Source organism: Papio anubis, chromosome X (genome assembly GCF_008728515.1).
Source record: "Papio anubis isolate 15944 chromosome X, Panubis1.0, whole genome shotgun sequence".
NCBI lineage: Eukaryota > Metazoa > Chordata > Mammalia > Primates > Cercopithecidae > Papio > Papio anubis.
Genome location: NC_044996.1, coordinates 41,292,184 through 41,317,986, shown reverse-complemented (window position 1 = coordinate 41,317,986; position 25,803 = coordinate 41,292,184). Strand labels below are relative to the sequence as shown.

Sequence of the window (25,803 nt, the reverse complement as noted above, 5' to 3'; positions counted from 1 at the left end):
TGAGATATAGTTGAAAGTCAGGTTTGTAAATTTTCCTCTGGTTTGTGTTTGAGTCAAAATTGTTATAATAACAAATTAGCCCATACTAGGCTTCTGCTCAGGGCAGTAATTCCAAGCTACCCAATAATTATGTTTGGAAAGCAGGATTGGCAGCTATGCAAAGATAAAAGAATTGAGAACGAGAGCAGGAAGTTTAACAAATGCCCACCCAACAGTTACACTTGTGAATAGTGGAGGGGTGTGCAATGGGGGTTGGTAATACCCAACGAGGAGGTTATCCCTGCCAGAAGACAAAGATTAGGCATCTACCTATTTGAGAATGTGTAGTTGGGAGAGGATTATATAGCAGCTGGGATATAGGTAACTAGTAATGCTGGGAAGAGGGGAAAGTTGAGAGCAGCTGTGGTATGGCTGGAGGGAGGGTTCCAAGTTCTGTATCAGATTTTGCACTTGAGGATATGTATTGGTGTCCCAGTTTCCACAAGGGCTGAAGCTGAGTAAAGTAACTCCAGCCCTCTTCTTGGTTAGCTCAGTAAATTCAAACCATGGCAACTATGTCAGGGAGAACATTTGGTATTTTTTTTGACAGGGGATTCTTAGGGAGGGGAGCAGTTGAGGAAGGGAAACAAAATGGCAGCCTGTTGGACACCTGCCCACGTGTAGTAGGGGAGTAAAGACAGTAACACACTCTAAAGGCTTTCTTTTCCTTCCTAGAGGCACGTGAGATTAGAAAAGTTCCCAGCTAAGCATATGCAGTTGAAACAGACTTCTTCAAGGGGCATATGTGGTTGAAGCGGAAGTCAAACTGGGAGTTAGCAATGACACAGAAGAGAAGTGAGAGCCAGGGCTGCAGCTCATATGTGGCAGAGCTGGGATTTAAACAAGTTTTCTCTGCCACCAGAGCTTCTGCTTTTAACATTTTTAGTGGTGTTTTTCTTAAGTGTTGGTACCAGGACAAGATACCTCCACATTACAGGGTGCTTTTAAAATGCATATTCCTGAGCTGCAGTTACTGAATCGAATACCTGGGGCTGAAGTTCAAAAATCCACATTTTTAATGAACCTCCATTCTTTCAGAAGGTGGCAGGTACTGACACTTGTGAATGACTTCCCTGTTGCTACCTGAAGCACATCTTCACAACTCCAAATTAATGAGAACTGCTGGAGACAAATATAATTGAGAATGAATTACTCAGTGAATCCATTTTTATTTTTAATGTGTTCCCAGGGGCATCTTTCTCCAGCTATGATAAAATGTAATGGAATCAGCTGTCAGTTACAAGTCAAATATCTTCATGAAGTATGTTTACAACCTAATGTGCTCACCTGCCTAAAAGGCAGGATGGAGGGCTGAGGAAGATGGCAGGGGTGGGAGGGCAGGTTGGGCAGAGCATGGAGCTACATGCACTAGAGCTGAACAAATGCTTTGCAGAGATTCCTGTTCTTTCAGCAGGTACCTCTGCAAAATTGCAAGATAACTCCAACCAGGCAGCTTTTGAATCAAGCCCTGTTCAGGTTTGGACTTTTTAGCTATTTGTTATGAGGTTAAAGGGTTGAAGAGGTGAGGAAGAAATTACCATGGAGAACACAGGTAGAAACTGGGAGAGGAGCCACAGGAAGAGTCAACTGCGTAAGAATAATAAATTTTTCTTGAGCACTTTCTATGTATGAGGCACTTTATGTATATTAATCTCATTAATTCTTGGAACAGCTCCATAAAATACAGTCAGCCCTCCATATCTGCAGGTTCTGCATCCACAGATTCAACCAACCATGACTCAAAAATATTTTTAAAAATCCAATAAGAATACAACTATTTACATACCATTTACATTGCACTAGGTATTATAAGTAATCTAGAGATGATTTAAAATATACAAGAAGATGTGCTAGGTTATATGCACACTACATCATTTTATATAAGGGATTTGAGCATTCGCAGGTTTTGGTATCTGCAGGGGTCCTGGAACCAATCCCCTGTGAATACCAAGGGACAAGTGTATTATTATTACTCCCATTTTACAGATGAGGTGAATGAAGCACAGAGAAATTAAGTAACTTGCCTAAACTCACACAGCTTCCAAGTGGCAGGGCTGGAATTTGAATTCAGGTCTAGTTCTGCATTCTGACTACAGAACCCATTGTTTTAAGCCACCATGTTGTGCTGTCACTCTCCATCTAATGCCTAGAAAATTCCTAGTGCCTGCTAGAAATATTGTTGCCAAGAGGTAATCATGCCTGGACACATGTCTCTAGAAGGACAGAGCCTTTAAGGGTTGATGATCTCTTTGATCAGTGAAAAAAGGCATTGCTAGTTACTGCTATGTGACCTTGGGTAAATCATTTTCCCTTTCTGTGTTTCAACATTCACATCTGTAACAAGGAGAGATTAGGGTAGGTTATGTCCAAAAGCCTTTTCCTTTCTAAGTTTTGTTTTTTTTTTTTTTTTCGGTGTCAGGTGTCTGGGATGATTTCCCAGCCACGACATTGGAGTCCCTTCAGAAGGGACTTTCCACTTGGGCAATGTGGGCAAAGGAAACTGTCTGTTATATAGCCTGTGCATACTCTGAAACAGATGCATTTATCAAGTGCTTATTATCTACCATGTGCCAAGGACACAGAATTGAAGGTAAGTATGTCTCCCTCCTTCAAGGAATACACACTCTAGTGAGGGAGGCAGATGATAAACTTTTGTAAAGAATATATATTACAGACTATTTTAGTCACAGGAGTAAGCGCTGGGTGCTATGGGAACAGAAAGAAGGAGCATGTAATTTAGCCTGGGGGTTGGGGATGGTGAGGGAAGACTTCCTGGAGAAGGAAATCCTTGACCTGAGCTCCTCAGTATGGTAAGATCTGAGGGGCAGGGGTCTGAGGAAGATGGAAGGTTCCCTCTACTGTGCCAAGAAAGGCACTTGGCCAGCTCTAGTTTCCGCTTGAGAAGGCAGAGTTCATGCCAGTCCCAGGGATCTGAATGTGAAGGTTAGAAAATAGAGCTGGTGTTCTTTTATAAACTTGTGTTCTTTTCTTCCTAGTCTGTGTGGGAAAACTCAGTCTTTATTAAATTTTCCCTCAAAGGGTATATACTGGCAGCAGGAAAAGGCTTAGGTTTCATTTCTACTTTTGTCCTTAACCCAGTGTGCATACTCTGGACGACCTCTTCATATCCTAGGATTTCAGTTTATCTGTGGAAAAAACAGGGGGTGTTGTTGTATTACCACTGGATGAATTCCAGGGCCTAGAAAGGTCTTTGAGTGACCAGTTTCACTTCCTGTGATACCACGAGACAGATAAGAATGTGTTCTAATTTTAAGCATTCCACTGAAGAGAATTTCTAACCTTAATTGGTCATTGTTTTAGTTTCTAAAACCATTCTCACTGTCAGTAAATTCTCCATATTTTCTTATTTAAATCCTTCTTGCTATTTCTTAAGGTCCTTCTCTTCTTCTGCGGCCTCAATGAGTACTGAGAAAAGCTAGTTGCCATGGCGCAGCCAAGCTTGGAGGCTACTTTGAGATCTTCCTAAAGGATTCATCTGAAGGCAATATGGGTTCCTTAGAGTATATATGGCTTCTTCCTCAGTGAGAAAAGAGAAGTGAAGATGAAGCTGGCAGTCCCTGGAGCAGCCTGCTTTTCACTGTCCAGTTGAGCCCCAGAGCTCTGGAACCTGTAAATGTGCTATTCATTCACCATTAATCAAGCAACTGCTTTGTGACAGTTCTGTGCTATGTGTTACTTTCTGCATCCACATTCATGGCAGGTGTCCCTCCCATGATCATTAGTGTGGCACCCAAGTATGGTGAGATTGTAATTAGACTCTTGCTTGCAAGTAGCAGAAACTCACTTGAGTTTCCTCAGTGAAAAAGGAATTTATTAAAACATAAGGAAAGTAGAATTGGAAAGCCATCAGGAAGGCCTGGCTTCTCTTTTTTTCTAGTGGTTCCATTGACAGAATGGAGTTTTTCTCATGGTATGTCTGCTTCATGTCACTATTCTCCTCTATTCTCTCCCTCTACCAGTCAGTTTGCTCAGCTTATCCAGAATTGATACCCACTCATAACTTTGAATTGAACTTGGCTTTAGCTTGACACAGACTTGATTCTACCTTCTGGTGTTGTGGGGGTGTTTTCAACTTCTGCATTATCTGTTAACTAGCTCAGCATCTTTATGATTTTTTTCCCTCCATTTTTAAACAGACTAGTCAAGTGCAGTAGTGAGAAGGGGGAAAGAGTAGAACAATAAGTTCAATCTATAACTGACTGTGAACAATCAATTGAGACAACTCACTACCTTCAGACCAGTCATCTTTATGTTTCTCAATTAAAAATTCCAGAAACAAGAATCTAACCCAGGTCACCTCTTCATGCCAGGCTGCAATGTCACCCATCACTGACCAGCCAATGAATTTGTTTTAGTTGTCAGATGCCAATGCTTGATAAAATCCTCTGTGACCAGAGGCAGGGTAAAAGCCATAGGATATAAAATGTGAAAACGTATGCAGCAAGAAAAAGTTGTGAGCAACACAGTTGCCCTTAGAAGGCAGTGTTGGCAAGCAGATCCAGATTTGTATCTCTGGTTGGAAGAATAAGATTATCACTAAGGTACAACAGAATTTCCCTGTAATAACTAAATGACCTAAATAAAAGGGCTTTAATCCTTTTATTTAGGGTAAGGGTTCATGGTGGAAGGCATATGGAAACCAAAGAAGGAAGGACTGCTTGGTATAAAGCTGGAATGATTTATTAGGGGAGGAGTGTGGTTCCCTGCTCATCAGTCCAGCAGTTGACTCCAAGTTACAGAAATCATTACATGTTTTCAGCTAGTAGGGACCTACCTGATGTTTAGAAACAGCTGGATTTTGGAAAAGAGTAGCAGCCTTTACATTGTTATTCTCTGTGTATCAGACCAAAGCAAAAGAAGTTGGAAAAGCCAACCTGGCCTTGTAAGTCATTGACTAAAGTATTTTGACTGTAAAAAGTTAATTGGGTTGTCTCAGTTTTCAACATTTTTTAAATTTATGAGTTGTCCCCTCTGTTACCTATTACACCCCACTACCTGTGGCATGGCCAAAAAAAAAAAAAATCCTGTTGAGTTGGAACTCTCATAGAAATTTAGGGTAAAGGGGGAAGTGTAAGCTCAATTGAGGAGGCAGAATTTGCGCCGAGCTAATCCAAAGGGAATGTTGGGGTGACAGAAGACGTTATATTTTTTTCTACCTGTGTGTATGCTTTCTTTCTAGGGCTGCTGATAAGCTCAGGCTGTGCCTTATACCCTTTAGGATGGAATAGCCCGGAGATAATGCAAACATGTGGGAATGTCTCCAATCAATTTCAGTTAGGTAAGGTGGCCTGGGCAGATGGCAGTGATGGTTCATGGGAAATCTGTTTTCCAAAGCGCTTTACCACTTGGAGGGGACTCTGTTAGTGGTACTTGCCTGAATCTCTCTCAATGTGTTAGCTTATGGGAAGTGGTGGCTTAACTCACAAGAGTTAGCTGTAAATTCCCCTTCTTTAACTATCTCTCCATACCATTTATGCACTTTTACCCAGAGACCTATGACCTGTTAGGGCAACCTTATCTTCAGAGGGATTTAAAATGCTTGGAGACTAACAATCTGCCATCTTCTGAATAAATCTTAGTTCCTACTAGTGTTTCCTTCTAGGCACAATTTTCCAAATGTAAATCAACAGTATTGCTTGTCAGTCTCCACTGAAGATGTAACACAACGTTATTTAGTTTACCTGACGCATGAGGAACCTATATAAATATTCAAAATTGTTTCTAACGGCAAGAGTTGTTAAATATTAGAGTAGGTGACAGAAGTAGCCCTGAACCATTCTCTGGTTGCCAATTTTCATTGAGAATGTCTCAGATTCACTATTGTGAGTTGGTAATAGATTAGATTCTAATTGGAAGGTTTCAAAAATACTCCCCCACCTATCATGATGAAAGAGAATAGGAGAGGGAATGTCTAGGTTTCCTTGGGTATTCTCAATTGTACAGAAGGATTTGGGAACAACAAGGCCATCCAACCACTTATAGCTTGTGCTCCAATACTTCCCTTTCTCTCTGTTGCCTCAGATTGTTTTTTGAGTCTTGCTTGACTCATTTTTGAGAAAGTTTTTCACTATGCAAACATAACACGAGGGAAAGTGTAACTAGTGTGGACGCTCTAATGTCCGGTGTTCTTCACTCAGGGCAAGGCTGACTGGTAAATATAATATTTCTGACATAAAGGAATGAATAAATACCTGGGGCAGGTGCTGAAGAAAGGGAAGCAAGCTACTAGTCCTGCTAGCTGAGGTAAAAGCTAAAGATTGAGTACATTTTTCCTAGTTGGTTGTGGGGACTGATTCTACTTTTTGAAAATGACAGTTTTGTTGATATATAATTCACATACTATAAAATGTACCCATTTAATGGGTATAATTAGTGGGTTTTAGTATAGTCACAATGTTGTCTAGCCATCACCACTATCCAATTCCAGAACTTTTTTTTTTTTTTTTTTGAGATGGAGTCTCACTCTGTCGCCCAGACTGGAGTGCAGTGGCCCAATCTCAGGTCACTACAACATCTGCCTCCCAGGTTCCAGCGATTCTCCTAACTCAGCCTCTCGAGTGGCTGGGACTACAGGCTCACGCCAGTATGCCCAACTAATTTTTGTATTTTTAGTAGAGACAGGGTGTGCAGCGGGGTTTCTGCCATGGCTCAAACTGCTGACCTCAGGTGATCCTCCTACCTTTGTCCCCCAAATTACTGAGATTACAGGAATGAGCCACCGCACCCTGCCCCAGAACATTTTTATCAGCCCAAAAAGAAACCTCTTATCCATTAGCAGTCAGTGCCTATTTCCCTTTGCTCCTAGCTGCTATAACCACTGTCAATATGGATTTACCTATTTTGGATATTTTATGTAAATGGAATCATATAATATGTGGTTTTTTGTGTCTGGCTTTTTCACTGAGCGAGAAGTTTTCAAGATGTATACATGTTGTAGCATGTGTCAGTACTTTATTTCTTTTCATGTCTGAATAATATTCCATGGTATAAATGTAACACATTTTATTTATCCATTTATCATTTGATGAATATTTGACTTGTTTCTACTTTTTGGCTATTATTATATAATGTTTCTATAAATATTTGTGTACACATTTTTGTGTGGACATATTTTCATTTCTTTTGGGTATATATCTCAAAATTGCTGAGTCACATATTAACGCTATGTTTAAGCCTTTTGAGGAACTGCCAGGCTTTCCAAAATGACTGCATCATTTTACATTCCCACCAACAATGTACAATGGTTTCAATTTTCTCAACATCTTCCTCAATACTTATTTTCCACTTTTTTGTTATAGCTGTCCTAGTAGGAGTAAAGTGCTCTCTTATTGTGGTTTTGATTTGCATTTCCCTGATGGCTGATGATTTCAAACATCTTTTCATGTACTTATTGGCTGTTTTTACATCTCCTTTGGAGAAATGTGCATTCAAAACATTTGCTTGGTTTCTTTCCTTCCTTCCCTTCCTTCCTTCCTTCCTTCCTTCCTTCCTTCCTTCCTTCCTTCCTTCCTTCCTTCCTTCCTTCCTTCCTTCCCTCCCTCCCTCCCTCCCTCTTTCTTTTCTTTTCTTTCTTTCTTTCTTTCTTTCTTTCTTTCTTTCTTTCTTTCTTTCTTTCTTTCTTTCTTTCTTTCTTTCAAGATGGAGTAACACTTTGTCACCCAGGCTGGAGTGCAGTGGTGCGATCTCTGCTCACTGCCACCTCCAATTCCCAGGAGGAACTTTATTAGGTTGAAGAAGTTCCCTTCTATTCCTATTTTGCTGATTGTGTTCATAATGAAAGGGCGTTGGAGTTAATCAGATGCCTTTTCTTCATTTACTGAGATAATCATGCAATTTTTGTCTTTTATCCTTTCAATATGGTGCATTTCGTTGATTGATTTTCATATGTTAAACCAACCTTGCATTTCTTGGATAAATCACAGTTGGTCATGATGTATAATTTATTCTATACCTTGCTGGATTTACTTTTCTACCATTTTATTAAGGGTTTTTGCATGTATATTTATTAGGGATATTGACCTGTATATTTCTTTTCTTGTGATGTGTTTATTGACTTTGGTATTAAGGTAATATTGGCTTTACAGAATGAATTGCTATGATTCTACTTTGATTAAGGTAAAATGCCAAAGTAAAAAGTTGGATATGTGATTTGCATGGAGATTACCAACTTTGTTTTCTGCCCTAATCACCACCTAAGGACCTAGTTCATAAATGGGTAGTTCTGGGCTGAGTGCAGTGGCTCATGCTTGTAATCCCAGCACTTTTGGAAGCTGAGGTGGGTAAATCACTTGAGCCCAGGAGTTCAAGACCAGCCTGGGAAACATGGTGAAACCCTCTCTTTACAAAAAGTAAAAATAATTAGCTGGGCATGGCAATGTTCACCTATAGTCCCAGTTACTTGGGAAGGGAGATACACAGAGCCAAAAAAGAAAAGACACAGTCCCTACTAAAGGAATAAGATTTTTACCCTGACATGGTTCAGAGAGATGAAGAAGGTAGGGAGGAGAATAGAGAACAGAGTAAGTAAAAAGGATTTACCACTCTAATACTCTGATAGGTTTTCTGCAGCCTCCTATATGAAGAAATCACATTCATGTCTTCAATCTATCTTTTCTTAGGTTTTCATTCAAGTTATCCTAAACTAGCCACACTATTTTTCAGTCCTAATTTGAATGATCAAAGATACAATTTATATTAAGGCACTGATCTTGATGTCTGCATTGGATTAAAGATAGCCACAAATTTCTTGACAGTCTTCCCATAGAGAAACTGGGTCTATCTCCAATTCCTATTCTCCAAATCTTAAGTGACTTATAGCTGCTTTAAGTTAATCTAATTAAATCTAATTAGAGCATTAGACTTCATAGTCTAGTCAGCTTCATTATAGAAGATAAATAGAGTATGACAGAAGTGACGTCAAGCTTATTCTAGGCCTATGGTCTAAAGAACTTGCAGTTTCCATCTTGGTTTCTTGGAGCTCTGAGTCATCATGTAGAAAGTTTGACTATCCTGGAGAGACCACATGGGATTTCCAAGAGTTACTTAAAGACAGAAAAGTTCAGCTAGTGCAGCCATTCCTGCCAAGGCACTAGACATGTGAGTGAAGTTGTTCTGAACCCTCCATACCGGTTAACTGAATATCACTGAATAACATCAGTTAATACCATTTAAAGTAGAAGAATTGCCCACCTGAGCTCTGAACAAATTGTGATCCGCAGAACCACGAGATATAATAAAATGGTTGGTTTTAAGCTGCTATGCTCTGAGGTAGTCTGTCATACAGCAATGGATAACCAGAAAGATGCCAAACCGTAAGTATATTTCAGAACGTTATTTTAAATAAAAATAATTAATGTATGTGACAAAATAAAACAATACATATATAAAGGTTTAAAACTTAAAATCAGTCTTTTTTCTGACCTCAATCCCATTCCCCAAAGTAACCATTAAGTTCCTTTTATATTCTCCAGAATTTTTAATAAATACAACACATTTTTTCCAACTGGGATCATATTATCTAGCTCTCTATCTATCTAGCTAGCTACACTGTTCTGCACTTTGGATTTTTCACTTATTCATGTCTCTTGAAAAGCTATCAATGTTTATAGATCTTCCTTCTATATTTTAGGTATGCCATATTTTTCCATTGTAGGGATAACATGCTCTGTGAGGGCATAGATTTTTGTCTGTGTTGTTTATTGCTATCTCCCCAGTGCCTGCTTAAAGAGTACCAAATAGTACTGAATATTTGTTGAATGATTGAATCATGATTATTAACCACTTCTTTATGGACATTTAGGTTGCTTCCAGTTTTTGGCTTTTCCAAAACATATTTCAGGGAACAACTTTATGTATATGTCTTAGCATACTAGTTTATCTGTAGGACAGATTTTTAGGAGTGGAATGATTGGGTTAATGGTTATTTTAAATTTTCAGAAGTCACTGGTGAATTAAATTCTCTCCAAAGAGACTGCACTAAGTTATTCTCCAACTTATAGTGTGAGTTTACCTGATGTCCCATAGCCTCCTCGGTTTTGTGGATTGTCAACATTTCAGTTTCTTCCACTCTGGTATCTTCTTTTAATCTGCATTTCAATAATTATGAAAAGGAGTAAATAACATTTCATTTTTATTGCTCATTTCAAATAATATATTCAACTCCAGCAACTTTAAAGTGTAACAGTGTCTATTTACAATTACAATTCTTTAAAAATCCTTAACTTTTATCCATTTATATTTAAGTCTACTTTGATTTCAGACCCTGATTAGAATGTTCCTGAGATTTGCCTTGGTGTATTTTAGCTTGGAGTCAAAGCCCTTTCTAGCAGCTCATCTCCAACTCCCAGGCAGGCTTGCTATTGAAGGACCTCCTGCTGCTTCTCTTGGAGAGAACAGTTTTTAGCATATGCCATCTTCCTTCAGCAAGGAAAAGAAATAGAAAGGGAGGGGGCAGAGGATGGGAGACCCACTTTATCCTTTCTATTCACTTATTCATAACTCTTTTTCTTTTTTCTGTGCATAGGATTGAGGAGAATAAAAACGATGTTAACAATAATTAATATGTTTTTGAGAATTTACTATATCCAATACATTATTTTACTTAAACATTGATGACAGGCAGAGAGGGAATAACTGAAGGAGCAAAATTCTTGACAAGTTGGTTTTTAAGTTACCCCAGGGCACAGAGCTTGTAATTGGCAGAACCAGGATTTAAAACCAGGCCTGGCAGTCTCCATTGCCCTAGCTCTCAACTATTACTTAGGTGCTGTGATCATTATGTAACAATAATTGCTATCATTTATTGAATGCTTGCATAGGCATCATATTAATTACATCTTAGAATTATTATGCAATACTTCAAATATTTTAAGAGATATGAAGTAATACCATGAACATCCATGTACGTATCACGGATTAAGCAGCTACTTAAAGTTATGTAGCTTGCCTAAGTTCACTCACTCAGCTGGTAGAGTGGCAGAGCTGGAATTTGAATTCCAGCTTAGAAAATAAAACCTTACCAATATGTTGGATCTCTGTGTATCCTGCCCCAATTACATCTCTGTGCCTCTTCAACAGAAGTAACTACAATCTTGAATTTGGAGGTCTTAAAAATGTTATATGTACCATTATGGTGATTGTGCTATGAACATTAAATTCATTACCATATTGGTTTCTTAAAACAATTCTGTGAGGTTGATTTCATCTACTGATATTATCCTGAGAGGAAGAATAAAACTCTCATATCCCTGCACTGAGAGCACAAAGCCCTTGGTGCCAGTTTTAATGAGGCAGCTCCCTCCTTTATGCTACTTGGCATACTTAGCTATGTGTGGCATACAGAATCATAGAATGTCCAAGCAAAATAGATCTTAGCTATCATTTGGGTTTGGCTGGTTCTTTATTATCCTTTGTCTTCAATGTCACCACCTCAAAGTCCCCCACCATCATACTTTTCTATCACAGCATCATTTTGGTGTCTTTTGTAGCACTAATCACAATCTATAATTATTAGATTTGCCTATTTGATTACCTGTGTTCCTTATTAGAATGTAAGCTTCATGTTGGCAGAGACCTTGTATGTCCTTTTTCACATTCAACAGAGGCTTATTGAGCAAATAAATCTAATCCCACCTCCTCAATGTAAAGACAAGAATCCTGAGACCTGGAAAAGGACTTGCCAAGATCACACACCTTAGGTTTTCTGAATCTCAGGCAGGCACTGTGCTATGAGGGAAGGAACTTCAGTGGTTATAAAAATGGTAGATATCCTCATGGTGTCTGATTAGTGTTGATAAAGGATATGAAGGAAGAGATAGGGTTTGGTGAGAGAATTCTAGAGGGGCATCTGACTTCAATTAGAGGAGGATTAAGGAAGTCCTCTTCAAGAGGGTAAGATTTAAGAAGAAACCTGAAAGGTGGGTAGGCTTAACCAAGTGAACTACGTGAAGAAGAGAGTTCCACACAAAGAGGTAGAATGCTATAAAGGCTCTAACGTGGGAAAGCACATGTTGCATTTGGGTACTACTCTAAGGCCAGTTTTACTGAATCAGAAGAGTGAGTAATGGGAAGAGTAATAGATGATCTCAGAGACATAGGCATTAGTCAGAATTTAAAGGACTTTGTATTTTATCCTAACTGCAATGAGAGACTATTGCAGGGCTTGAAGAAGAAAAGAGATAGGATATGATTTCTATTCTAGGAAGTTTCCTCTGGCAGTGTTATAGAGAATGGCTATGGGGATGGTGACAAGAGTGGAAGCAGGAGACCAGTCAGGAGGCTGAGCCATAGTCTAGGCAAAGACATGAGCATAGCAAAGGTGACTGTGGAGCTGGGGAAAGTAGGCTGTTTCAAAATATATTTTAAAGGTATAATCAATTGTACAGGTGGTAGATTTGATATGGGTATGGAAGAGATGTCCGGAAATGGGGAAGACTAGAGGAGAAGCAACTGTGGCTGGGATTGGGAAAAGAGAAGGAAACTCAGTTTTAGGTAGGTTTTGGAGATACCTGTGTGAGAAATCCAAGTGGAGATGTCAAGCAAGCAGTCTGGAGCTCAGTGAGGTATCTGACCTTGAGTTTAGAAATTGGAAGTTCTTAGTACATAAATGATGTTTAAAGTACTGGGAAAGAGGATTGTAATACTAACAGTGGTTATCACCTAGTGAATGTGACCTATGTGCCAGACAATGTTCCAAGTGTTTTATACGTATCATCTCATTTAATCTTCACGGCAACCAAGTGAAATAGATGCTGTCATTATCTTCATCTTATCATGAGGATGAGAAGTTTACAGAAAGGTAAAGGGACTTATCCGAGATGAATTTAGCTATGGAGAAAGAGTTGAGTGAGAAGAGAAGAGAGCCCAGTCTTAGTAATGGGAAATTCTTCATATGTAAACATTGGGCAATCATAGCGAACTCCTATGTGGCACTCACTATACATCAAGAGCTCATTACATCTTTGCCACAATCTATAAGGAAGATATTATTAGCCTCATTTACAGAATGGGAAATTGAGGTTAAGAGAGGTTAAGTAACTTGCCTAAGGTCATTCAGCTGTGGAGTGGCAGACAGAAGTCCGATCTAAGCAACACCATCTAACAGAAGTTTCTGCAATGATGGAAATGCTCTCTGTGCTGCTGTCTAACGTGTTGCTAGTCACATGTTGTTGAACAATTATAATATGGCTAATGGGACTGAGGGACTGAATTATTACTTTTAATTTTATTAATGTCTAATTTTTTAAATTAATCTAATGTAATTTTATTAAGTGTAATAGACACAATGTGACTAGTGGCTACCATATTGCACAGCACGACTTGAGAGAGTCTGTGCTTTTAGTTGCTTCTCTGTACAGAAACTTACTAAGGAGACTCAGAGGAGTAGCCAGAGAAACATAAAAAAGAAAATCAAGAATGTGGGGGCCACAGCAGCCAAGAGAAAAAGAGTATGTCAAAAAAGAAGATGTAATCAACTATGTTTAATACTGCTGCATTAAACTCGATGAGGACAGAGAAGTGACCATTGGAGTCAGTCAGACAAAGGTGATCTAGAAGAGAAGTTTTGGAGTTACAGATACTGGCAGTATTGTGAGATGAGGGAAATGAAGCCAATGTGTGTAGATCGTTCTTTCAAGCAATTTTGCTAAGAAGGAGAGCAGAGAAAGTAAGCAGTAGCTGGAGGAGAATGCGGGATGAAGAAAGGCCTTTTCTAAGATGACCAAATGCTTGGATGCTGATGGGAATGATCCTGTAGTGGAGAGAGAATGATGCAAAAAAGAACAGTCTCTGAGAAACTGAGGGTGCAATGAGTAGGATACTTTTTTATTGTATTATAAAGAAATCTAAGTAAGAGCCCTGAACAGAGATTTCAAGTGATTTCTTGATATACTTATTTCAACTTCGACGAGATTTTCAAAATCCTCTTAAATCCACCACACTACTAGAGAATTCTTTCATATTCAATGGCATATAGACAGGGGACACCCAAATAGGTCCCACTGAAAACTTAGAGAAGCTATATACTTCTTTTTTTTCTTCACAAAAAACTAGATGTTTATTTGTTCCACACATGAAAAAAGGGATGTGAGAAGTCATGTTCAGCAACATAAAAGGTCTCCCTGATTACTCTGCACAATGAGAATAAAAGGATTCATGAATACACATATTATGACAAAATTTCAGAACATTAAAGATAAACAGAATGCCTTAAAAACTCGTAGAGAAGAAAAAAGTTATAAAAGACAAAATACATATAAAAATCAAAATCCTTCTGGCATAATATATTTTATCAAAGTCAATGAATGCTGGATGAAAAAGGTACAATGCTTTTAAAATTTTATACCCAGAAAAAGTGTCATTCAAGTAAAATAAAATAATGAAGATTTTCAACATGGAAGGCCATATAACATTTATTTCTCATGCATTTTTCATAAGGGAATACTGGAAGATACATTACAGTCAAAAGAGAGAATAAATCCCAAAAGAGGAAGGCAAGTAATCCAAGAAACCATAACTACAAGTCTGCAAATTTTTGAAGAATGCATGAATGACTCCTCTGTAACATATTAGAAGGCAATTGTTCCCAATTGGAGGAGGTTTATGGCCTTCAGTGAAAAGGTTGATAAGGAAAAGGGAGTCTTGAAGAAGGAGAAATTCTGACTGAAAGGTTAGGATAATTTGTGAATAGGAAAATGTCAGATGACAGATAAAAAGAATATTAGAAATGCCCAGATAAACAAACATGCAATAAACATATATAAGAAAGTCATGGTCCAAATATAAAGCAAATGAAAAAGAAGTATACTTTAAAATAATTGAGAACTAAAGTAAGAATATATTTTAATTTTAAATATGGGTTCATTTATATTAAATTAGCTCAAGAAAATAACACTGTACATGTAACAAGTGAGAAGTATCTTAGTAGAGAACTTGGTCCCTTATTGAACAATATTTACTACTTCCTATTATTGAAAGCACTATTTATTGGTAATAGAGTCAATCTATTGTCAAGGTATGGGAGACTACATTGTGATTATAAGATAAAAATAATATGTTTCAACTTATACCTTCTATACCTAACACAGAGTCCACAATAAATGTCCTCATTAATATTTGCAGAATAAATAAATACATAAATTTCTTTTTTAATGTTGCAATTTTTATTTTACAGATGAAAAAGGTGGAAGATAAAATAATTTAAGAAGTCCTATTTTGTCTAACTTAGGGGAAAAGAGAACACAGTTTTGTGAGTTTTTTAAATATAATATATACTTTAAGTTCTAGTCTATTAAGGTAGAAGTCAAACTATTCCTATGTTAAAGTTTTAGTTTAATCAAAATGAAATGATCAGGAAACAGATTATTTTTAGCTGATTCTTACACAGTTATTTTCCTTCACTCTTTAGTTCTGAGGAAGATGACATAAAAATCTTGAATTTTACTCCTGTTGCTCAGTGACAATGTTCAGAGAAATGTGGCATTTTAACCATCATTTTGGTAAACTTGGTTATTTTTGTATGGCCATCTGTCCCTAAACTACATTATTAAAGATATTCTTTTTTAAAAATTATACTTTAGGTTTTGGAATACATGTGCAGAACATGCAGGTTTGTTACATAGGTATACACCTGCCATGGTGGTTTGCTGCACCCATCAACCATTCATCTACATTAGGCGTTTCTCCTAATGCTATCCCTCCCCTAGTCCCCCACCCCCCAACAGGCCCCAGTGTGTGATGTTCCCCTCACTGTGTCCATGTGTTCTCATTGTTCAACTAGCACTTATGAGTGAGAACATGCGGTGTTTGGTTTTCTGTTCCTCTGTTAGTTGGCTGAAAATGATGGTTTCCAGTTTCATCCATGTCCCTGCAAAGAACATGAACTCATCCTTTTTTATGGATGCATAATGTTCCATGGTGTATATGTGCCACATTTTCTTTATCCAGTCTATCATTGGTGGGCATTTGCATTGGTTCCTAGTCTTTGCTATTGTGAATAGTGCTGCAATAAACATATGTGTGCCTATGTCTTTATAGTAGAATGACTTACAATCCTTTGGGCATATACCCAGTAATGGGATTGCTGAGTCAAATGGTATTTCTGTTTCTAGATTCTTGAGGAATCGCCAAACTGTCTTCCACAATGGTTGAACTAATTTACCCTCACACCAACAGTGTAAAAGTGTTCCTATTTCTCCATATCCTCTCCAGCATCTGTTTTTTCCTGACTTTTTAATAATCACCATTCTAACTGGCGTGAGATGGTATCTCATTGTGGTTTTGATTTGCATTTCTCTAATGACCAGTGATGAAGAGCTTTTTTTCATATGTTAGTTGACCGCACAAATGTCCTCTTTTGAGAAGTGTCTGTTCATATCCTTTGCCCCCTTTTGATGGGGTTGTTTTTTTCTTGTAAATTTGTTTGAGTTCCTTGTAGATTCTGGATATTAGTCCTTTGTCAGATGTATAGATTGCAAAAATTTTATCCCATTCTGTAGAGTGCCTGTTCACTCTGATGATAGTTTCTCTTGCTGTTCAGAAGCTCTTTAGTTTAATTCGATCCCATTTGTCAATTTTGGCTTTTGTTGCCATTGCTTTTGTTGCCATTGCTTTTGTTGTTTTAGTCATGAAGTCTTTGCTCATGCCTATGTCCTGAATGGTATTGCCTCGGTTTTCTTCTAGGGTTTTTATGGTTTTAGGTCTCTAATGAGACATAGCTGCTTTTAAGTAAGCTTATAAAACTGTCGTGTTATAAATAGCACTTAGTTCTAGGGTCATGTCTGTATCGTCCACCAGTGGATCACATTCACAACATGTTTTCATGAACATAATATAATAAGACCCCAAAAAACTCAAGCATAACTGATGGTAATATGCCATTTTTATAATGAGGAAAACCTGAGATGGAGAGCTAAAGTGATTTGTATAAGGTCACACAGCAAACTAAAGGCAGAATAATGAATGGAACCTATCTTCTAACTCACTGCCTGTGTGCTACAATGACTTTTTTCCTCTCCATTGGTGAGGGTATGTCTTGAGTCATTTGAGAATTTGTTTTCTTTAGGATACACTTCAGCTCTATTGTTTTCAGAAACAAATGTCTGAAACATCATGGAAAGTACTAGTGTTGCATCCTGTATCCCCACCTCAACCCCTATCCCCACCCCCAGCCCCCTTCAATCTTTTAGTATAATCAGATTAAACATAAATAAGGAAGTGGCTGGACCTGATGGGATTTTGAAAGAGATCCCAATTGGAATGGATATATATGAGAAATTCTTAAATGCCTCTAGATTTGATTTGCACTAATAAAGGAACCTAAATGGTCCTGCTAAACTCAATCAAATAAGAAATATCTACAAAAATTGTTGTGTTCCACATGTTCTAAGAGTATATACAGTTTATCTGGGGCCTCTCTCTGGTCTTCTGGGGTATGTGTTTGGGGGATAGGGAGGATGAATGATTGGATGGGGTTTGGGGAAGATACAGCCTTGAAAACAAAAGCGTACAATTGCAAAAAGAATATACCAGCCCCAACCCCGCAAACCAGGAAAGTTTGACCTCCTTCCTTCCACCGCCTCTTTTGTTTCCAGGTTCTTCTCTTGTGTCTTCTAGTCCATCTTCCAGGTCTCTTGCTGTCCTGAGACTCCCTTGGTGCTCACTCTACCCCCGCTGGAAAATTATGTACCTGACCCTGTCCCACCAGTCTTCAGTTGAACGGTTTAGGAAATTGATTCCTTTTCTTCTTTTCTTCACTTAAAGAAGAAACTAACAGCCAAATATTTAAAACAGAAAATGAACAAACATTAACCAGAACTTACACTGAAACTTAAACTGAGAGGGACCTTGAGATCAGTCAGTGGGGCAAATAAGAGCAGGTGACTTTCTCAAGGCCCCACAACTAGTGACCTAGGACTCCCACATATACGGTAGATGCTGCTTAATGGCAACCCAGTATCTGTTTCTTGAATGAATCACCCATTCAACAAGAGGGAGAAAATAGGTAAAGGCTCCTTGCAACAGCCCTGTCAAATGCAATGCCTTTCATATGCCTTAATTTTATTAAATAAATGAAAAAAAATTAAGTTGAGAAAAATGCTTTGCTGGTTGTTAATTGAATTCCAGCCATCAAATGAAGATTTTATGGACTTGATGCCACACAGATGAATTCTTGAGAAGTCCGATTCTAAATTGATGCTATTCTTCACCAAGCATCTAATTGAAAGGGAGGGTTGGGCATAGATTGCCTAGTTGTAAGACTGGGCTTTTGCATAGGTACATTCTTAGCTCTGTGACCTTGGGCAAATTATTCAGCATTTGTGAGTTTGTTACTACCTCATGGATTGTTATGAGGATTAGATGAGATAATGCATGCAATACACTCAGTATAGTATTTGGTATATAGTAACCAGTCAATAGTTGATATCTGATATCATCATCATCATCATCATCATCATCATCATCATCCCGATACCAGTTGTTAAAATAAAAATGTTCCCAGTACTTTAGTTTCCAGAAAAAGAACCTATTACAGCAAGGAGTCAGTATATGCAGCATGAAGGATAAATGCACAGGTTAATAGTAGAATGACCTGGGTTTAATGAGAAGAATAAGTGAAGTATAGACACATACAAAGCACAACAGGCTGCATTATATGTAACTTGCTATTAGTAGCAGCCCAGTTCTCAAGAGCCTTTTTGGAGGGGATGCCTCAGACTTGGCGTCTGGGAGGGAAGGAGGGACTCCCTCCAACACACACTTGGCAAAGGCCTGCAGTAGAGGCTACCCAAAAGCCATGTGTGTGCTCCCTGTGTTTCCTCTCCTGGAGGTTCATTTCCTTTGCTCTCCCATCATTTCCGCTCATTCTTGCCAGTTCAAAGCCTTTTATGGTGACTTGGGGTTTGACCTTTGTGGGTTCAGTTTCCAGGCATTTCCTGTCACCTTTTCTTTCTGTCAGTTTCCTTCTTTATGGACAGTTTGTTTTCTTGTGCTCACCAGAGCACAAAGAAGCAGGCGAATACATTTCTGTGCCCATAGGGGGGCATCAAAGTGTGATAGAAACAACCATGGCCAGGGTATCAGGGCACCTGGGTTTTGATCTTCTTAAGCTTGCTTGGGCATGTCACTTTGGCACTCTGAGCCTTAGTTTCCTTGTTTCCACATAGAGAGCATTAGACTAGATCAATAAGTACTCAGAGGCCCCAGATACATGCCTAGCTCCCTGTGTTGTGATATGCCTACTTTTATGGTGAGGTCTTTGATCTAATTTCATGTCTACCTATTTGTTTTTAAATAACAGAAGAGCAGATATCAGGTCCTCTTAATGTGTACACACACACACACAGGAGAAATATATGTTAATTTGCTTGACTATAGTAATCATTTCACTATAAAAACATATTGTATATGTTTAAAATGTACAATAAAAACTAAAGCAATCTACTTAAGGCATCCCTTCTAGAGGAAAGAAGCTTTTTAGTAATACCCACCCCATCAAGATTAGGTTATAGAGGAAAAGAAAAGAAAAGAAAAGAAAGTAATACCCACCCATGGAAGCAGGGGCCAGAGATTGGCCAAAGGGATTGTCCAAAGCAACTCATCTATAGAAGGCCATCCGCCCCTCACAATTTTCCTGCAGCATCAGCTAGAATGCCCTGGCAGGCAGTCCTTGAAAATCCATGGCTTAGGTGTTGCTTAAGATTTTTTAGTTGCCCGTCTAGCCCACACATAGAGGGGTATCCAGCCAGAGAAGCAGCTGTGTTGGGCTGGAGCAGGCAGCGGGGAATCAGTCAGTTAAAAGGCAACTTAAGCAGCTGCTCTGTGAGGTAGGTAGTATCGCTTCTGTTTTGCTCATGGGGAGCTGAAACTCAAAAAGGTTTGATGACTTGCCCCAGAGGTTCAGTTTGTGACAGGATGTGATTTCAACTGCACATCCGTAGTGCTTGGCATGCTAAGTGTTGCACTGAATGGAATGAACAAATTGTAGGGTGGCTCTGTTTCTATCTGACTGTATGACCATAGATAAGTAATTTCACTTCTTTAAACCTGTTTCCCCATGACTAAAGTGAGGATGATATTACCTACTGATATGGTTTGACTGTGTGTCCCCATCAAAATCTCACCTTGAATTGTAATAATTCCCACATGTCTAGGGCAGGACCAGGTGGAGATAACTGAATCATGGGGGAAGTTTTCCCCATACTGTTCTCATGATAATAAGTGAGTCTCACAAGATCTGATGGTTTTATAAGCATCTGGCATTTCCTCTGCTTGCACTCATTCTCTCTCCTGCTGCTCTGTGAAGAGGTACCTTCTGGCATGATGATAAGTTTCCTGAGGCCTCCCCAGCCATGTGGAACTGTGAATCAATTAAACCTCTTAAACCTCTTTCTTTTCTTTTCTTTTCTTTTTTTCTGAGATGGAGTCTCACTCTGCAGCCCAGGCTGGAGTGCAGTGGCACGATCTCGGCTCACTGCAGCCTCTGCCTCCCAGGCTCAAGCAATTCTTCTGCCTCAGCCTCCTGAGTAGCTGGGATTACGGGCGTGCGCCACCACGCCTGGCTAATTTTTGTATTTTTAGTACAGACAGGGTTTCACCATGTTGGTCAGGCTAGTCTCGAACTCCTGACCTTGTGATCCACCCACCTCGGCCTCCCAAAGTGCTGGGATCAGGCGTGAGCCACTGTGCCCGGCTTTTTTTTTTTTGTAAATTACCCAGTCTCAGGTATTTCTTCATAGCAGCATGAGAATGGACTAATACACCTACCTTCAAAAATTGTTTTGGCCATAACATGACAAAATGCACATAAATGTGCTTTATGAAAATAATGCTCTATAGGTACAAGGCATAACAGATTAGAAAGCTAATTTACCATTAGATTTTCTTACTGATCATCTTCTATTAAAAATAGTGAGGTGCTTAAAGTAATGAGACTCTATACATCCCATGGGCCACTAAGCTACTTTCATTTTGAACAGAAAAATAATGACGGTGCTTATAAACATTTCTATCTTTTCTGACATAGTCTGCATGAGAATGGGGTGCTCACCACTGGAGTAGTTGGTGACTAAGGTGACTTCCAGCTGGATGACTCCAGAGGAAAACAAGGCTGTTACAATAGCCTGAAGGGCTGGTCTTCTGCTTCACTTGGCCTTATTTTCATATTGCCTTGCAGAGGGCCTAGTAGGCTCAACGACTGGAAAAATGAATGCAGAATTGTGAGCCAGTTGTCTATGCATCAGATGACCACACGATGGCAGTAAAGTCAGGCGAATTCATTCTCTGCAGCTTTCTCAGTCCTGCCTCTGATCCTTAGCTCAGAGAATGTGAATCACACTTTATCCTTGCTTCTGTTTCTTCCGGTTAATGTCTGGGCAACATGGTGAAGCCCCGTCTCAACAAAAAAATATGTTTTTTAAAAAATATTTTTCACCATGTTGCCCAGGCTGGTCTCGAATTCCTGGACTCATGTAAGCTGCCCACTTCGGCCTCCTAAAGTGCTGGGATTACAGGCTTGAGCCACTTGGCTTGACATTAACTGATAGTATTACTATTGTTATTAGTATAGGTTGGACAATATAGAAGGTTTTTTAATAAAGTGAAATGGGTTTCAAAGGCAGGAACCAGGAGGAAAACTAGGGACAACTGTAATCCTAGGAGCAATTCCCTGGCGAGGCTAGAGTTACAGGGGTGAAAATATATGTTATATCTGGGTTCTATGTCATATGACTTTTTCAGATCTTTGTCACCAAGCCACACCCTGGTGAACTGTGAGAAATTATGAGGAGACAAATGTATCTTTCAAGTGAAAGCCGCTAGCACTGCATCAAGCACAAGTATAGGTTTCTTATAAATGTTGATTCCTCTTGCTTTAGACTGATGTGGACTAATGATATGGTCATATCCAGTGGTTCCCCATGGAGCTGTGTATCAGAATCATCTGGACTTTCTCCCCAGACATACTAATTTTGTAGAGCTGGAGTGAGGCCTAGGAATCTGTAGTTTACTACTCTCTCAGATGCTTTTGGGAACTTGTTGGACCAGTTGGGAGCATGTTTAGCTGAGATGAAGAGGATCTAGAAGTATTAATTATTCTAGGCCTGGTGCTAAGTGTTTTGCATGTGTCATCTTTTTGACCTTCGTAGCTGCTCTGTGAGATAGGTGGTATCACTTCCATTTTACTCTTCGAGAAGCTGAGACACAGAAAGGATAAGTGGCTTGCCTCAGAGGTTCATTTTGTGCAAGGACATGATTTCCAGCCCAGTTCCCTGTAACTCTCATCCCAGACTCTTCTCCCTGTATCACACTGACTTCCTGAGCACACACAGACCTGGGCTCAGTCTCTATATTCTCTAAGTGGGGACCTTGGTCAGACACTTTATCTGACTGTTCGATTCTTTCCTCTATAATAATTCCTGCCTCTGGCTGGGACTTGAAGAATGAATAAAACAAATGAAAAATAAATAAATGAGATAATGGATTACAAAATACCTTAAAAATGATACAGGGCTAAACTCATATTGGGTGGTATTTGTAGCATTTGTCATTACCCAGGAACCTTGGACCTGGAAAAGTCTCTATGGTGTTTATCCTTTGGCTGATAAAGCATGGATGGAAATAGCTAATGTTCAAAGCTGACATTGCTGGTATGGGGCTAATTTGATGGCTAGAATGAGGGAACATGCACTTCTGAGTCCTGAGGTAAGTCAGCTCACTGCGTCTGGCTTTCTAGCATTCTTGAATATTTGAGGATTAGGTCAAAACTTAGTAACAGTCACTCAGTAAGCATATTCTGGACATTCACTGTATTCAAGATGCTGAATAAGGCATTGTAAAAACTACAAAGAATTTAAGGATATAGTCTTCAACAAGCCTGTAGTTTATTTGAGGAGACATGATCCATACACACACACACACAGATGGAATCTAACAAAAGCAGCCATAATGATGTCAATCACAAATGTGTAGTGTCGTCAGGAGTAAATTACTGTTGTTATGCTAAGGCACACAATAAGAACTCTAGAATCTATCTTCCTTCTCTTTATGTAAGTTCTCATCTAGATTACTGAAAATAGCCCCTGACTCTCTCTCTCCCTGTTCCACAAAGGTACTGCACATTAACCCCTTTATCTATCTCCCATTTGGTGGACAAACTGACATTTCTAAAATGCAAATCTGATGTCCTTGTCCTTCTTTAGTAGTGGCTCCCCATTGCCTTCAGGATGAAGTCCGGATTCTTTAGCAAGGCCTACAGGGACTCTCACTATCACTTCCATCACGACCCTATCTTCTTCTCTTGCCCAGCCACCTCGAAAATACCATGTTCCTCCACCCCTTTGCAACTTTGCATGTGCTACTCCGTTTGCTAGGAGTGCCCTTCTTTTCTTCCTTACCTAGCTAACTCTTATTTTTCCCTGAAAACTCCCCAGCTCCTTTCAATTGGATTTGATATCTCTCACCTATATCCTTGTAGCAGTCCATATCGGAGCACTTGTCACACTAATAGTCTATTTTCTTGTCCCATTTCTGCTTCTGACTCCCTTTCACTCATCTAGTTTGTTGATCTTACCTATGAGAAAACAATACGTTTACAGAGCTTACTATAGTGACTGGCATATAGAAGCATTTAACCAATATTAGCTATTACTATTCCAGTAACTGCCTTATTGAGCTGAGAAAGTTTAAGTGGAAGCAAGCAGAGGGCTACTGAGCAGATATTAGGGGAGAGGAACCAATTTCCTAGAGGCTAAGTGTCCTCAAGAGCTAGCGCTGAATCAAATGCATCCAATATTTGGTCAGATGGGTTTTAACCCATCTCCTTGAGGAGAGTGCCCAAAGCTCTTCTGAGAAGCTGCTCCAGGTGTAGCTGACAGGCTATATAAAACGCAACACGGGGTGACACAGAAGTGTTTTTCAGAGGCAGCTAAAGGTAAATCTGGAGAGAAACCTAGAAGCACAATTTAACTTGGCCTGAAACATGGTAGATGAGCAGAGTAGCTAAAACTCAGGACAGCTATATGAAAAGTGATATAAATAAGCAATACAGGTTGGCAAAACATGAGGAAAGGTCGGAAGCTAATGCTCAATAGTTGTGAGGAAGATTTTAATCGAAGGACTCAATTTGTTTGGCAGAAGTGTGTGAGAGAGAAAAGAAAAATCAGCCAAATCAGGGCATTTCTGTCATCATGAGGGCTTGGCTCTTCTTTGAGTACTCGCATGGACTTTCTAGCAAGTGCTCTGGTCTTCCCTTACCCTTTGGAACATTGGGTTGAACCGCAATGAAGTTGAAAACCCAGAATGTCCCACCCCTCCAGCAGACCTGACTGGACCAAAAAGTCAGTGGCTACTCACAATAGCATATTTACCTGAACAACTGAAGTTTTCAGTGGGTATTTTTTTTTATTATTATTATTCTTCTCTGGCAAAGGAGCCTGGCAGGCTTCTGGAATCTTCAGTAGGTTCTGGGCCTCCAATCTGGGCTGCTGTTGACACTCACGCCCAGCTTGGAGAGTGAGAAGAGAGATGTTCTCATAGCTTTGGCTGTCTTTTTGCTGGGGGCCGTGGTGGGGGTGGTAGGATGTTTGGCAATTGCTCTTGAATTCGTTGGCTTTGCTTTATCTTTGTGGATTATTCATCTGTGTTTGCTGAACCTAGCAGAGAAAGTTCTCTGCTCATTTAGCTTGGCTGCATTAAAAATGTTTTTATGTTGCTACCTATAAAGACCCTAAAGTCAACAGTATGTTTCTGAACAGATGCGACCACCAGCTCTTGCTAACATGAAATTCAAGTCCTCATGGCAAAAATATGTTGAGTCAGTGAATAGCAACCACCACTTCCTCCCTTACCCTACCATGTGTACCAAACGGTAGTTTGGGAGACGGATTGTTACCTGGTTTCATGACTTTAGATGGTGCCACAGTGTTGAGAAGAACAGCTGGCTTTCCTGAACTGAGTTTGCTTTGGAAAAAATAATACCCTCAATAGGAAGAGGTCTGTAAAAGCTTAACGTTCCCCAGCCATCAGTTTCCATGTGCCATGATCCCTATCTCTAGTGTTCTAATCTTCCACCCGCCCCGTTGATTCTCCTGTAGTCTCTTTCTCTTCTTTGATTTCTCTCTATTCCTTCGCCTCACTCCCTACTCTATCAAATTCCAAAGGATTCCTAGGCGTTTCTCTGTAGCTGAGGGTTTTGTCCTCAGGGCCAGTATAGGCTACCTGGCTTGATATGTGGAAGCCTATGAAGGCCATCGAGACCCCCGGGTCACTCCCAGGCAGACTTCTCTGCATATCTGTCCTGTCCCTCTACACTGGGTGGTGAAGTTGAGGATGATATATGCAGGTTCCCATTTTAGGTTCTTCTCTATCCTTGGTGTCATTCCTTCCCTTCTTTTGCCTATCTAAGGTCAGGGCAGTGTCTCTTAAACTTCCTGATTATTGGAGTATATTAGATGAAAAAACAAATGCTAATATTGTTCTCTTTGCCCCTTACCTGAAACACTCTCCAGTCTTCTGATTGCAATAATTCCTAGAAATTGGATCTCATCTTTCTAGTGGAATACAACCCTCTATCTACACCTTTGAACTATTCACCTTGTCCAAATGGATTTTTCCCTTCTTGCTTGACCCTGAAACTCCAAACTGCCTCACAATTCTTACCCCATCTTCATGAGCCTCTCCCCTGCCACACCAATATCGAACACTTCTTACCATAATCCGGGGTCCTAGCATGCTTGTTTTTTTCCTTCTACA

At 39.5% G+C, this 25,803-nt stretch overlaps 1 protein-coding gene across 6 annotated transcripts in view; it reads left to right on the top strand.

The window, feature by feature from the left end:
* Positions 1 to 25,803, top strand: part of LHFPL1 (LHFPL tetraspan subfamily member 1) — a 140,146-nt gene that overhangs the window by 98,454 nt on the left and 15,889 nt on the right. For 4 of the 6 annotated variants that reach the window (XM_021932541.2, XM_003918161.5, XM_021932539.2 and 1 more), the window contains exon 3: positions 5,240 to 5,338. The exons of 1 other annotated variant lie outside the window; for it this stretch is intronic. In XM_021932541.2, the coding sequence (XP_021788233.2) occupies positions 5,240 to 5,338 (99 nt within the window). One more of the 6 variants, XM_021932540.2, reaches the window with a different exon arrangement.